General features: G+C 36.5%; 1 protein-coding gene and 1 pseudogene across 2 annotated transcripts in view; one reads left to right on the top strand and one right to left on the bottom strand.

Annotated features, from left to right (window-relative positions):
- The window catches only part of Col24a1 (collagen type XXIV alpha 1 chain), a 354,563-nt gene that overhangs the window by 245,421 nt on the left and 92,631 nt on the right, over window positions 1-16,511 (top strand). For both annotated transcript variants that reach the window (XM_029560281.1, XM_029560280.1), the window contains 2 exons: window positions 9,637-9,690; window positions 11,138-11,245. In XM_029560281.1, the coding sequence (XP_029416141.1) occupies window positions 9,637-9,690; window positions 11,138-11,245 (162 nt within the window). The remainder of the gene's footprint in view (window positions 1-9,636; window positions 9,691-11,137; window positions 11,246-16,511) is intronic.
- The window catches only part of LOC103728119, a 2,217-nt pseudogene continuing 1,736 nt past the window's right edge, over window positions 16,031-16,511 (bottom strand).

Raw genomic sequence — 16,511 nt, 5'->3', positions numbered from 1 at the left:
TGAAGCTCCCTCAAGCAGCAGACGGCCAGGAACACAGAAGGTCACAAATAGCCAAAGTGTAGAGATCAAGAGTCTGCTGAATGCTGGTCCTTGAACAGGACCCCTTTATTAAACTTCTCCCACCCAAGGCTCAGGGACCATCATGGAAGAGAGGGTGGAAAGGTGGTAAGAGCCAGGGAATAGGTTCATGACTATGTGGAAACAGAGTCCTACAAGCTCTTCGGAACCTGCTCATATGATCTATGGCAATGGTGTCAGCATACAGAAGTCCTATGTAAACTCAGGCAGACAGTAACCCAGCATAGAACTGGGAAAATGAACAGCAGACCCCAATCTTATCTGAAGGAATATTGGCAACTGATTGCTGCTAGATGAGGAAGAGGGGATCTTCCTAAAACAAGGAACTCTAGATAGGCTGATTAGATTCAGTTAATGGAAAAGCACTGGAGAACAGCTGGGGGCACTGACAACATAGTGGATAGTAACAGGGATGACAGAGTATATGGGCTCCAGGGGGGAGGGCTATGGGATGGTGCCATTTGTGAAGTGGGTATATAGATGAGTAAGATTGTTTGGGATGTTCTGTATGAAATACACACAAAAAGATCAACAATTTTTTTTAAAGTGAGTTATATTTTAGGAAGAAGCATAAAAATATAGCTCCTTAAAGTAATCAATAGGGAATCACAACTTGGCCTGTTTTTTCACTAGGCAACATCATGTTGACATCTCTATCCACATGATGTATGTTGTACTTACACATAGAAAAGAGATGTACGTGAGGCTGGATTCGTGGCATAGTTGGAAAGAGCACTTGGTTCATAAATATGTGGTTCCTGAGTTTGAATCCTCTGCACCTTTATAAAAAGTTGGGCATGACCCTAGGGACCTGTAATGCTAGCCTTGTTGGGGACAGAGACAGAAGGATCGCTGGGGCTTGCTGGCTGCTGGCCTAGCTCCAGGTTCAGTGACAGAGCCTGTCTCAAGAGGATAAAGAGGAAAGTGATAGAGCAGGACAGCCTACATCCTCCTCTGGCCTTTGTACACATGCACACATACCAGCACACACACGTGCACATAAACCTCACACATACTCACATAACACACACAACACATGCACACACACACATACACACACAAAATAAAATAGCATAGAAATCATACAAAACAATGCTATTTTTTCTGCATCAGTTATTAAAGAACTCAGTTTAAACAATCACATTGTAGAAAGTGTTGCCATCTCTCCTGTACGCCCCACAAGCCTCTTAATACCTAAATGGGTTGCAGAGGGTGATGCTAACCTTAAAGGAAATGATATTTTACAGAATGTGTAGAAAATATTGGAAGTAAAACCAAAAGTTATGAATAAAAGACAAAACAGGGTGAGAGATTTTTGTAGTATTTTCACAGTTCTAGGGAGTGGAACAAATGGATCTTTTAGGATTTCATGTGTGGTAAATTTTGTACACATTTGCTGAACACATGAGGTGTGAGGACAGGGCTTGCCTTATTTCAATAATGTTTCTTCTATCATTATAATAAAAGCCTCCCTAGATTATTATTCATACTTTTTTATTCTTCAAGATATGTTATTGGGTAGGGGGCAAATTCCCATAAGTGTTAGGCCAGTTTTGTCATTGCTTGATCTGAAATGCATAAGTAATATTTTGACTCCAATTTCTGGATTTTACAAATGAGTACTTTGCAGACTAGCTTAGTATCTGATTAAGTCTAAATATTTTCAACTTAGAGTATGTATTCTGACTTTCAAGTATTCCATCAATATATATGTAAAGCTAATAGTCATTCATTAAATAAGCACTAAGTATCAGTTATATGCCAGGCATAATTCTGGCTACTAACATTACCGCAGTGAACAAAACAGACAAGGTCACTGCTGTCATGAGCTTTATATTCTAGGGTGGGAGGACAATATGAACAACAATGATAACTTCCGATAATAATAAGTGCTGCAAAAAAAATTAAGTAAGCGTGGCACTGGGGTATAGAGTAACTAAGTAAAGGAGCTACCTTAAATTGTGTTGGTCACAGAAGTGTTACCTGAAGTTACATTGAGCCAGGCACTCAAGGGTGAAAGGAAGCTGTCCTTGTAAATACCTAAGAAAAACAGCTTTTTAGGGGAAGAGAATGTCTACTGCAAAGTCCCTAAGGCAGAAAGATATTATTTAGCCTGTTAAAAAGCAAAAGGAGAGGCTGGAGAGATGGTCAGTGATTAAGAGCACTTCTTGCTCTTGCAGGAGATCTGAGTTTGGTTCCCAGCATCCACGGCAGACAACTCACAACCATCTGTAACTCCAGCTCCAGGGGATCTGCCGGCCTCTGCAAATACACACACACAGGTGCCATACAGTCATACAGATACACACACATGCACATAAATAAAAATAAAAATAAAAATAAATAGCTGAGTGTAGTGGCATACTTGGGAAGCAGAGACAGACAGATCTCTGTGAGATGGAGTCCAGCCTGGTGTACATGGTGAGTTCTAGGGCAGCTAGGGCTACAAGAAGACCCTGTCTCTGCAAATACACACACACAGGTGCCATACAGTCATACAGATACACACACATGCACATAAATAAAAATAAAAATAAAAATAAATAGCTGAGTGTAGTGGCATACTTGGGAAGCAGAGACAGACAGATCTCTGTGAGATGGAGTCCAGCCTGGTGTACATGGTGAGTTCTAGGGCAGCTAGGGCTACAAGAAGACCCTGTCTCAAAAAGTAATAAATAGTAATTAATTAATTAATTAATAATAAAGTATAAAAAGGGATGGGGAGCAAATGCCCATGTAGCTAGAAATATAGAAAATAATGGGAAAACGGCAGTGAAGAAATCTTGAGAATCAGACTATGTGCAGCCACAATGGGATGTCATTCTAATTGCAATAAAGATGTTATTGTAATTGCGAATACCCACTGGGAATATTTTAAGCAGTGATAGGCATATGGTTAAGATTGTTAATGTTCATTTAGGTTATTATAAAGAATTGAACTATGGAAGAAAAGTGGACCAAGTACTCAGAGGACAAGTAGTAGTGTCTCAGAGTCTAGCAGAATCCTACTGACCATGAACCCTGATAAGATTCAAGACATTTTGCCAATCTAGCTAAATGGATTTGCCTGTAGATGTGGGAAACATAAGAAAAAGTAAATAATAAACTCCAGCTTTTAGTCTGAACAGCTGAATGAGTGATCATATCATTCGGTATGTAACAAGGCTACGAGTTCATAGCCAAATATATGCGAATGCATGATTCTTCATGTGTGGGTTTCTTTACAAGCTGCTGATTTCTAGTACTGGGATGAGGTGGGGGAGTGGAGGAGGCAGAGAGGAAATGTAAAGTTCAACCCAGCCAAGTGCTGACCCTGTAACTTAGTAGTTTCTTCAGGTAGTGCTCCATCAAGAAGCTTAGTTTCTCTACTTCATCACCCCATGGCCTTCCCCTTCCACTCCTTCCAGGACTTGAGTCTCTGTGTCCTGTGATGTCAAGGGTGGGGATGTCAGTTCAAGTGTTTTCTTGTTGACTGGGGCATAGTAATGCCCTACACACATTTTCCCACTGCCTACCCTTCTGTACTCTGGCAGTTTTTTTCTGTGGGGGAAGTGGGTGTTGCCTTGATGGACTAACTGGCATTCTTTCTTTACCCTTTACTTGCTATAGATTCCTCTCAGATCGTCTGTGACTGCCAGTCAGGCCTAACCCAGGCCATTTACCCTTCAGATCCCATTACTGAGCTCTGTCTTCCTAGAGTCCTGACTTTTCTCTTATAAGCTCCTTACATTGATAGGAAACAAATAGCCCAGGAAAATTTAACCATATAGCTTTCATTATTTGACCTTACTGAGCAGCTATATTGATCTGGCTACAATGCAGTTAATATGTAGATAGAAGATACCTTTCTGAGTCTTGAATGAATGGTGGAGAACAGGATTTATTACTTTCCAAATGTAGGAGAATGGATTTACTTATTCTGTTTCTCTCTGTCTCCGTCCCTGTCTCTCTATCTCTCTCTGTCTCTCTGTTTCTGTCTCTCTCTTCATCCTCTCTCTCTCTTTCTAGGCCTTCCCACATTTTCTTTGGGGAAAATGTCTAGAATTCTATTTACTTCTCATCTCTCTACAATCTAGTGATAGGAAGTATCTTTGTCTTCCCTGAAGGACACAAGAGCTGTGTGTACTGAGTGCTCCACACTCAATTCATGAAATGTTAAAAAGACAAAGAGACGGGAAAGAGAAAATTCTCTCTTAAGACATTCACTCTTTTGGCCTTTGACCTTTTAGGCACAAAAGAGTGGCAAAGTGTGGTATTTTAAAAGACAGAGAGTAAAATATCTTAATAATTTTTCACCAAACTATTGCTCCCTTACAGTGGAGATGGAGAGGATTAGGAGAGACCTGGCTTAGGGGTGGGAGGAGGTAAATTGAGGGCTGGATTTTGAGTACATCATATTTAAGATGCCTGTTAGAAATTCAAGAAGAGATGTCATTATGGAAGACAATCAGCTATATAATTTAGGAATCATGAGCATTCAGGTGGTAAAGATGTGGGGACAGGAGGAGATTACCTAAACGGATGAAAGAGAAGAGGGCCCATCAACATTAAAAAACTTGATAGAGGAGGAGACCTCTTTATTTAAGATGTTGTAAGTGGAAAACCAGGGAAGTGTGTTACAATGAAAACAAAGGCTTTTAAGTACGAAGTTTCAGATAAAATGACCATTAGCTTTGGCTACACAGAGGTCAGCTTCAGGAATAAGGGGAGAATGAAAACCCAAATGAAGAGACATGAGAGGTTTGAATAGTGACCCCCACAAAAAGCAAGTCTTTCAGAAAGTTTTGCTGTAAGGAGGGGAAAGAGAGGATGGTTCTAGAAAACCACAGAAGTGAATGAATTAATGATAATAAATGAATGAATGGAAAAGAAGTGAGGGAAAGGGAAAGGGAGGCACATAAGTTTGAGGATTTCTTTTTGAGTAACTTTTAATCTACATGAACATTACCGGGAATGATCTGATAGAGAGAAGCGTTGATATTCAGTGAAGAGTGGACTCTCAGAAGAGAGGGTTGTAAGGGAGTGGGCAAGGAATCCAGGTACACAAGGGAGGGGCTGGCCTCCCACCAAGAGTGATATGTGTGTGCACAGGCATCAGTGATGCTGGTAGATAGGTTTGGGGAGATGACTTCAGACTTCTAATTTGACTGCTACTGTATCTAAATGAGTTGTGAAGCAAGATTACTAACTTGAAAATGAGATGAGAATAGAGGTTTAAAAATAGAGATGGCTGTGCAGTTCATCCTCAGAGTAACAAATGCATCAATTATATACCTTTTAGACAGTGTTACCAATGTCGGCACTTTCATTTTAATCATGCATTGCAGCTCTACAAATTGTAAATACTTCCTAAGCAAATGATGCCTAAGCTGAACTGACTGTTGGTAGACAGTGCATCACTGCATGTCAACAACTATACATATATTTGAATTTACTTATCTGTGAAGGACCAATACAGTTAAGGGTTTTGTAAATCCTCTCATATCAATATTTTAGCAAAGTTTTAGATTTTTAAAAGATATTTATTTTTATTTTATGTGTATGTGTGTATTGCCTGCATGTAGGTAAGTGCATCCGTGTCATGTAATGCCCATGGAGGACAGAAGAAGCTGTCAGATCCCCTGGAACTGGAGTTACAGACAGCTGTTAGCTGTCATGTGGGTGCTGGGATTCAAACCCGGGTCTTCTACAAGAACAGTGTTCTTAACCGCTGAGACATCTCTCCAGCTCCCCGCCCCCGTTTTAGATTTTTTTAAATATTATAAATGTGAGGGGCTGGAGAGATGGCTCAGCAGTTAAGAGCACTGACTACTCTTGAAGAGGACCTGAGTTCAATTTCCAGCACCCACATGGCAGCTAACAATGGTCCATAACTCCAGTTCCAGGAAACCCAACACCCTCTTCTGACCTTTGTGGTCAATGCACAATACAGGGGCACTTACACACATGCAGGCAATATACTCATACATATAAAAATAATAAAATAAATGTTATAAATCTGAGTCATGTATTTTACAATTAAAGAAAGAATATTGTCTCCCCCAATAAATCAAAAAAATTACCCAAACTACTATCAATACTCCCATTCTACCCATACTTAACAACAAAATGAGGAATTGCCACTCTTTCTATATAATATTTCTCAGAATAATGTTTATAATAATAGTGATAAAATGACTAGAAATACTTGTTCTATAGCAAAATGAAACAAAACTACAAATTATAGCTGCAAATGTAAAATTAATGAACAACAGTAGATTCTATGTTTATCAATGGCAAATGCTTAGAAAGCTAGTTTAAATTAAATTAGAATTTTTAGTACAATTAGCAATGAAATTATTATGTTAATCAAAAGTTGTAATACAAAGAAACAATAAGTCTCTGGCATCACTGGCATTGTGTGCCATTTCTCATTGTGCCAGTGATGCCAGCACTCAGGAGGCTAAGGCAGGAGGATTAACATGATATTGAGGCCTGTATAAGCTCCATAGTTCTAGGCAAGCCTGGGATTCATATCAAAACTCATCAGAGCAGGGGGAGGAAGGAAAGGAGGAAGAGAGGGAGGAGATTCATAATTGTCCTAGTTTGTTTCTCCATTGCTGTGACAGAATACACTGACCAGTGCCAATTTGGGGAGTAAAGGGTTTATTTTATATTATGTCTCCTGGGTCACAGTTCATCAAGGAGCCCAAAGTAGGAAGTCAGGGCAAGAACCCAGAGGCGGGAGCTGGAGCACAGGCCATGGAGGAACACTGCTTACTGAATTGCTCCCCTGGCCCCTGCTCAGCCTGCTTTCTTATGACACACAGGCCCACCTGCCCAGGGGTGGCACCACCCACAGTGGGCTGGGCCCTCCCACATCACTCAGTAATCAAGAAGATGACCCACAGACATGGCCACAGGCCAGTCCTATGGAAGCAGATCCCCAATTGAGGCTCCCTCAACCCAGGTGTGTCAAGTTGACACTAAAGCTATCCAGCACAATAATATACAAAATTAAGAAACTACTAATATGTGTAATTTTTTTAATAATTCCATACATGAATTCTGTCTTCGATTATTTGTATCCCTTCTAGCCTCCCACCAACTCCTCCTATTCACCCCCACTTCATCTCAATTTCTTTTCCTCTTACTTGTTAGTTACATGAGTGTGTGTGTGTGTGTGTGTGTGTATAAAATGCACTGAGTCCATTTAGTAATGCTTGTGTGTACCTGTATTTAGGGTTGCCTATTTGGCATTAGAAAACCTCAAGGAGCTCATCCCTGGAGAAAACCAACTCTCCCTCCCTCAGCATCCATTGATTGCCTGTAGGTCCTCATCTTGAGGTGGGACTCTGAATTTCCCCCATCTACCTTGGCATGACAATTGGTTTTGTCATTATGCAGATCTTGTTAGACTACCAAGCTGTGGATATTTCATTGGTGCAACTTCCCTATCATGTCTAGAATGCATGAACTAGCAGTCGGTATCTTTTCTCTTGGGCTTTTATATTCTTTCTACCCATTCTTCTGCAATGTGTGTAAAATGTCTTCATATGTAACTTAAAAAAAGGACAATCCGGTAAAACAGTGGGAAGATGGAGAAATTCACACTTAGTTACCCAGTGACTTTATGAGTAGGTAATCAGTCTTCTCTCATGCAGACAAAAGACGATTTTGTACTCATGAAGCAGATGAATCATAAGCCTGAGAGTGCAAAACATGACAGATGATGTGAAGTAATTAGAACTCACAGACATTGCTGTGCAAATGTAAATTGGCAAGACCAATTTAGAGCATAATTTGGCAGTAGCTAATGTCTATAAGTGAGCAATTCAACTCAAGGATAAATACCTTGAAAAAAACCTTGACATGGACACATAGAAGTTTATTCAATGCAACATTGTCATAAGGGAAAGTCTAATCATTAAGAAACATGATTAAATTGAGATTTGACAATAATGTGGAATTTGTTAATAGATTTTTTAAGTAAAAGAATTAAAGACACAGTAATGATAAAAGCAAAAAGAGTTAATAAAAAGTCTCAGAAGAAACAAAATATGGCACTGCTTAATGTTTAAAGAGTTGCAAAATAATAGCATATTGCTTGAGGATCAGATCTAATCCAGTAAAAGTATGAAGAAATTTATGGGATTCTTAAAAACCAATTCCAGGACACTGATTATGCCCTATGTGGAAAGTGGATGTTGTTCTTAAAGAGATCTAGTATAAATGAAGTTCTAATTACATATGCGTATATTGGTCTTGTTAACATGGGTAGTGAGTACATGAGTTTTCATTATATTTTTATAATGAAATAATATCTCTGTATGTATTTAAATAATTATACATTTGAATAAGCAGAAGTTAGTGTAAATTAACATTTATCAAGCTCTTCATTATAAGCCTAGTCCTTTCCAAGAGTTCCATGCATTTTAATGTCACTGGTTCTTAGTAACCCTTCTAAGAGGTTTTATTACACCCCTTTTATCTAGGAAGAAAAGAGAGACCTTTAATGAATTAAATAATCTGCCCATGGCTGCTTAGCAATTAAGTGCCTGAACCAGAAAAGTCTGACAGTTAAAATCTCTATGGTGGTTAATCAGCTTCTTAGTTAGCATCAAAGCCCTCCAAAAGTGCACCTAGCCTTTCGGCCTCTGGATGCAGCTATAACTACAGCAATAAGACATAGCTACTTTGGACTCTAAACACAGCAACAGAGGCTAGAAGGGCATTTTCTGTGGAATTGGGGGCATGAGTCACTTCCTTGGGTATCTGTTTATTCATTCAATAAATATTTATCAAGAGCCTGCACAGCACAGCGGTAAACCACAATTTATTTCTTGTCTGCATCAGTTTGCCAAGCTTTAGGGACACAAATTTTAAATTTCCATTTTCATTTCCAACTAATGAAAAGAAAGTTGTAATTATTACTCATTTTAGAACTTGCAATCTGGCTCACTGTGGATTGCACTTAATCATTGTTGATATGAAAATCCATATATCACTTCACTTTTTTACTTTAAAAACTCCGTTTTGCAAACATTTACTCTATTTTTGGCTAAACAAATTACCAGTTGAAGTGAACTATTGTTTATTTTAATATGCCTGTGGCCTTCTTTCGCTGCATTTTCCTATTCCTTGTATTCTTTTAGTCTCCACACCACTGACATTTTGAGATTTTTCCTTCATCACGTAATAGATGCATTTTAGAATCATATTCTTTCAACAAAATGCTGAACTATAATGTAGATCACCAAAATGATAAAATGAATGCATTTAGGTATACTTTATAGTCTCATTAATTAAAATGGGTATACTAGAACCAAGTAATTTTCTTCTAAAGGACAATTCAATTTTTCTTATGTTGGCCTCTTTGTGTGTATAAAGTTTATAACTTGCTATAACACTGTTTCTTAAATCACTATGACCTTTCTAAAACAATTATATAAACATAATATTGTTGGAAAAATAACTTTCATTTGTATTTACTGTTCAATTCAGTGGTTATCTGGTATAAGCATCCAAACCCTAGACTCTCTTTAATCATTCCTATTTTTTTTTATATTGAATGTTCAGGGACCTGAAGGAGTTTTGGGAACCCCAGGACAAAGAGGTCGTCCAGGAAAAAAGGTAATTTTTCTAACATCTTTTTTTTCTGGTTTTCTTTCTTGTACCTAGAGCTCTGCAGAATACTATACTGATTTTGTTTGTAGTAGATACAAAGTGATGAAGATTTATAAATGTGGCTTTGAAACATACCTATGTCGATTTTTGTTTCATCCAATAGGGTATATATTATCTTGATTGTTTGAAGGCAGATTCTCTAATTCATAGTTTAGAAAAACAATCTTTGCTCTTTTTTTTTCTTTATCTCTTATTTACCAAAAAGTCATGGACAAAGAAAGATAAAATGTGGAAATAGTATTTCATTTGTGCTATTTGGTAATAATTCTAATAAAATATCAGAGGAGAAAGATTGTGATTACTATCATTTCTAGTTTCATTATGAATGTTTTCTTTAATTGAAAATATTAATGAATCCTCTTACCTCTCTCATATAATAAAAACCAGAAATAAAGAAATTTTTCATTTGCTTGCTTAGTATATATAAGTTACATATTTGTTAAATTCTAATATAGTACAATGAAAATTTTATCTTTGTATGATTTCAATAATTTTCTTTGGTATTGGTGAAGCACAAGACAGTTTGTCCATTGGACTATGACAGTTCAGTGTATATTCATTATAGAGCTAACTTTAAATCATACAATATTGTAGTTCCTGGCTATTGTAGTTCACTGGCTGTTCTTGCAGAGGACCCAGATTTGAATCCCAGCACCCACGTGGTAGCTAACAACCATCCCTAACTCCAGTTCCAGGGGATCTGATACTCTCTTCTGGCCTTTGTGGGCACCACACAACATGGGTGCACTTACATACATGCAGGCAAAACACTTATACACATAAAATAAATTTTAAAAATTAAAATATTTTAAAGAAAAAATAAAAAGAAGGCTAAATATACTTTTATCTGATTAATGATGATGTTTTTTACAACTTTTATATATAATTTCATCCATAACTATTATTTGCCACAATAATGTACAGTACTATTATTTAATTAAATTTATTTTAATTTTAAAAATTGTCTTTTTAATCTTCTCTTTCCAAGACTATTATTTTTCAAATAACATGTGGTGGTGGTATCTTATTATTGTTAGAGATAGTCTGCAGCATTGCTAACTTAAAGCAAAGTTAATAATTTACAGAATTTTAGGCCAGGCATATTGGCTCATACCTGTAATCTCAGTACTCAGCAGGCAGAGACAGGAGAATTGCGCACAAAGTCAAGGTCAGCCTGGTCTACATAAGAAGCTTCAGGACATTCAATGCTACATGGTGAGACCCTGTCTCACAAAAAAAAGAAAAAAAAAAGCAACAATAATGACAACAGTCATTTTTAGAATTTTGTTTCCCTTATGGGTATCCTCTAGAGTCATTCAAATATATGATGCAGTTAGATAAACTAATAAACTTATTTTTGCTCACTTTTCTCTCATGCTAATGCCATCCACAGGGGGATAAAGGACAAATGGGACCCACAGGAGAAGTTGGAAGCAGAGGCGCTCCTGGACAAGTTGGGGAAAGTGGCCCCAAGGGTGCAAGAGGAACTAGAGGTGCTGTGGTCAGTATTTGACTTCTTTCCAGCACTGAGTCACAGTGGATGGAAAAGAAACACATTCATGCTCTTAAGGCTTCACCCCTTGATTGACTTTACAGAGAATGCAACAGTTCCATTGAAAATAATCTATCTCTGTGGGATGGGGAGAATTATAAGCATTCCACAGGACTTAAATGGCTTAGTGGGTTTTGGACATGAAAAAGGAAAGGGAAAAAGTTGAAAATGGAAATAAAATATGAAATGAGGTTTTAAAAATCTGATTATAACTCCTAACCCAAGTAGGAAAGTTTATATGCGGAGCACTTAAAATCAAGATTTAATATCTGTGTAAAGCTGTGCTGTCATGGTTGGCAAATAGCTTTGAAAATTAGGTGTACTTGAGATGAGTTTCTTTTTGATGCTTGGATGCCTCATGCTCTATCTAGAGATAATATTTCTAACCAGCTAGAATAAATCTCTGAGCATCTATTTATAACTCACCTTTTGCATGAATTTTGAGTGATACTGGGATTCATAGCATGAGACATCTGGATGGAGAATAGCAAAATTGTATTGCTGGGTTTTTTTTTTACCTGTTTGGAAAAATCATAGCATGAGAGAAAAATACTTAAAATATAATCCAGTTTAATCTTCTGTTCCATGGACTTGCTTATAAAATGCAGGTGCTTGTCCTCATCTCCATTCAAATGCCACCGATGCCACGTTGTCCACCAAGGCCTCTGAAAGACCTTCCCATAGTTCATTCCTTATCTGAAGCTTTACTAGAGGCTCATTTGGAATATTCCATTATTCACTGACACCTTAACACCCCAGGCCTTACTTACTTTTATTTCAATTACTAATATTTCTCTGTCTTTGGCCTATATGTATAAAAATGTATCATATGATTGAATTTTAATAAACATAAGAATTGATGCAAAGAATATTGCCTTCAATGTAGGGTTCTACTTTGGAATTTTTGCTATAAAAGTATTGACTTTTTAAACTTTGATACATGTCCCAAATCTATAGGCCTGTCATCCACATTTCTTATTAATCCATTTGGTGTTTGCTAGTCCAGTTAAGTATACAAAATATTCTCCCATGTTCTTATCCTAATTCTTTATAACTTTGTTTTTAATTCTTTAAGCCATATGGAGATTTTTTGTTTTATAAGTTATGGAAGATACGTGTTCATCTTTCCAAGCTGATCATTTTCTCAGTTCTACTTATTGAACGTTCAGACTAGTTCCCACTTTCCTGAAATGCTACTCATACGATAAACAAGGCTCCCTCAAGTATTCACTAATTTCAACATTCAGTTAATCTGTTTCTGGGTCCATACCATGTATGACATTTTATTTATTTATTATGCTGTTATAGGTTTTGTTGAGGTTTATTTTTAAAAAATAACACATTCTTCATTTTCAGGGAAGCCTAGCTCTTCCTATTTCCTCTTTTGTGTGAAATATAGAATCAGTTCATGAACTTCTTTTAATATCTGATCTTTCCAGAGAGAAACGTGGTGTCTTTCTATTTGCTAACCCTTACATATCTCTCATTAAAGTTGTGCTATTTTGTTTTCTTTATTCTTACAACTTTCTTACTAGGTTTGTTTTGGGTTTTAATGAATTTCATTCTCATCATTAATGTAACCCTTTTCCACTGTACCATTTTGTTAGTGCTGTGTAGGCAATGTACTTATTTGTATATTTTGATTTTTTATCTACTTAATATATTTAAGCGGTTCTCATTGATTCTTTAGAGTCATTATTTAAATGATGTCACCTTTCCTGTTTGTTCTTCTGAAGTCTGACACTGATTAGAATTTCTAGAATAGTTGTGAATAGAGGTAACATCAAGAGAAACCTTGCCCTATACCTGTCTTTTGTGAAAATACTCCTAAGGTTTCACTGGCAAGTGTTGCTTTCAGAACACACTTTTTCACACTTTTTCTTACTTTAGAGCAATTTCCTTCCATTCTTAAATGACAGTCTCAATTAGGAAATGTTGGGTTTTACTAAATTCTTTTACAACATTTGTTTAGATCAGGGCTTCACAAGCTTTTTCTACTTGTAACCCCTTTTTGCCTGAGAAATGTTTACACACACACACACACACACACACACACACACACACATACACACAGAGGTTTAAAATAGGTAAACACTTCACAAATGTACTGATAAAATAATAAAGAAATGTCTTCTAAGAGAATTCTTTGTTGTTCATATAATTTTACCTTTTATTATAGATGAAAGCAAATTTACATTGTTTTCATGTAAAGAATTAAATCCTCACTGAATATCTGATACTACAGGACATAGAGCATCTTCAGAATATGTCAGAATATTGATTTTAATAATTCAATGCTGAGAACTCCACTTTGCATAAATACCTAGTAAAAAATGGCAGGAGTGTATGGTTAGAGTCACTTGAGAGGTTATTAGGAGTTTTGTCCTATCTCAAGATAAAATGCAATGAACAATTGTTTATGAAACTCAAGTCAGCAACTCAAAGATCAATTTTTAAAACAATATATTCTAATAAAACTTAACCCAAAGATACATTAATTTGATACTTAGATGTTGAGATATGACAGTACAAAACTTTGAAAGTCTTTTTTTTCCATAATTAAGCCAAAAATGTTCCTATGCACTGAAAACTTTGTAAGGACAGTAAAAACACTATAATTTATAATGCACAATAGTCTCAAACCTGAGCCAGGATGTTTCAGGTTATGTTTGTCACTAGTGCATAGCTACAAAGGCTCGCAGAGCCAAGTGTGCATGCTGTGTGTTCAAAACCAAGGATGCAATGAAGTCACACCATGAACAGGGCAGGTGTTGCCAGAAACACCTTGGATTTGTTACATGTTCGAATATGAATTAATTTTTGTTCTCTAAGCATTCAAAAATCTTTACAGTTGCCAAATTCTTTGCAATCTCCAAGTCTTTCTACAACCTGATGTGGAGCTGTGACCCACAGTTTAAGAAGCTCTGCTTTCTTCTCCTTTCTTAACATAAGGAAGTTCATTTACGGATTTCCCAAAGTTAAATAAACCAGGAAATTCCAGGATAAATCTTAGGGTCTTTTGAATTATTCTTTCACTGATACTGGATTCAGCTTCCTAATCCTTTGCTTAAAAGATTCACTTTAGTTTATCTTACGAATTTGGCCTGTGGTTTTTGTGCTTCTTTTTAATAAGTGGTTTTCTTTATTGGGTTCATATATAAGCTTCAGTCTTATAAAAGGAGTTGGTAATGCTCCAGATATTTCTGTGTTCTACTATAGTTGAGAACATAGATATTATCTATTCTTCAAAAATTTAGGACCAGGTGTGGTGACCCTATAACTCCAGCACTTAGCACCAAGAATTCAAGGCTGATATGAGCTACACAAGACCCCAAATTTAATGAAAAACAAAGGCAGAAAAGAACAGGCTGTGAGAAAATTTGTCTTGAAAACAGTCTGGGCCTGATGCAGTTTTGCTAGTAGTTAATCTTTAACTGTCTTCAAATATTTTCAGAAATAAATTTTTTGAAGTTTTTTTTTTTCAAAACAATCATCTATTCTACCTGGATTTTCGGATTTAGTAGGTGAAACTCATCTATGCTCTTTTCTTACATATAATTTTAAAAACTGTAGGCTGAAGGTGAACTCAGTGGTAGAGCCCTTGCCTAGCATGTGCCTGGCCCCGTGTTCAATTTCCCATTACACACACACACACACACACACACACACACACACACACACACACAAAGTAAAAATAGGAACAATTTACTGAGGATAGATCCCTACTTTTTCCCAAGTATTGTCTTATTGTGCCTGCCTTTTCTTGATTATATTTTGCAAAAGATTTGACTACTATAAAATTCAAAAAAACTATTCAAAAAAAAATCTATCTTGGGTGGTCAAGAAGATGGTTCAGCAGATAAAGGTGTTTATCATCAAGCCTGACCACCTGAGTTTGATGCACAGAACCCACATAGTAGAGAGACAGAACTGACTCCCAAAAGTTGTCTTCTGACCTCCACATATTGCCATGGCACATATGTACATGCATATACACAGACACACTAAACAAATACTATTTTTAATTGTTTTCTTTTTGGAGCTGAGGACCGAACCCAGGGCCTTGCACTTGTTAGGCAAGAGCTCTGCCACTGCATTAAATCCCCAACTCCTATTTTTAAAAAAACTTTAAGTCTATCTTGGTTTTAGTTTTTGCTTAACGCTCTAGTTTTCTAGTTTCTATTTATTGAGACTTATTTTCTTTGGGCTTGTATTAGAGTTCTTTTTTTATCTTCTTGAATAAAATGTTTAAAATTTAGTCTTTTATTCATTTTTCTAATTAGCATCCAAACAGTGGACTTCACTGTGACATTTTCATACACATATATCTTTTTTCCAAGTAGAAAATACATTTTATTCAAATCATGTTCGTTTTCAGTATATTTTGAAATAGCACAGATATATCAAAGCTACATTTTAATTTCATCACTTTCTATTCTAAATTCTTTACCATTTATCAAAATAACTTTTTATAAAGCTTACTATTTTGTCTAATAAGATACAGACTGTCACTCTCTATGTTTATGGGTCTCTCTCAAAAATTAGAATAGCTTATGAGCCTATCATATAAAATTTGTGTATTACACACCAAACATAAGTACAGATTCTGTACAGTGTACGTAATAGCATACATATATATTACAAGATACTAAGTGCCTTGTTAATAGTAACATTTTAAGAAATCTTTCGTGGAAAAAACTCTGCAGAGGTGGCTTGAATACCAGCTATTCTCCTTCACGAATTTCTTTCAGAGGGCATCAACTGTCCATTTCACTTCATTAGTAGTTTTACGACAAGACCAGCCTGTCTTGTGTGTACTATAAAGCTCATTTTATTTTCCATACTATGGATCTGAAAACAAGTACCAGCATCTCTTAATTGCCATGTAAAACAGCAGTACTTAAGACTGATGAGTAAAGCCTTAGTTTCCAGGTTGAGAAGATGAAGTCCCTTTATATTCACTCCTATGTACACAGGGATGACTTCATGATTGCTGGGGCTTGCCTTTCTAAATATCTGTCCTGTAAATAAAGCTGCTCCATATGTAGGAATTTCCCAACAGTTCTGTAAGAACATGCGCTGCAGGTGATACATTTCCTTACTGACACCCTTACTTGTACTAAGATTCTTGTATTCATGAACTATTTGATTCGTCCAGTGAGGTGCCTTACTTTTCAGCTTAGTAATAGGTACAACGGATTTTAGATTTTCTTCA

This window comes from Nannospalax galili, unplaced genomic scaffold (genome assembly GCF_000622305.1).
Source record: "Nannospalax galili isolate Female #2095 unplaced genomic scaffold, S.galili_v1.0 scaffold9, whole genome shotgun sequence".
NCBI classification, from domain to species: domain Eukaryota; kingdom Metazoa; phylum Chordata; class Mammalia; order Rodentia; family Spalacidae; genus Nannospalax; species Nannospalax galili.
Note: the sequence above shows the minus strand (reverse complement) of the source record. Positions and strands in the feature narration are given on the sequence as shown.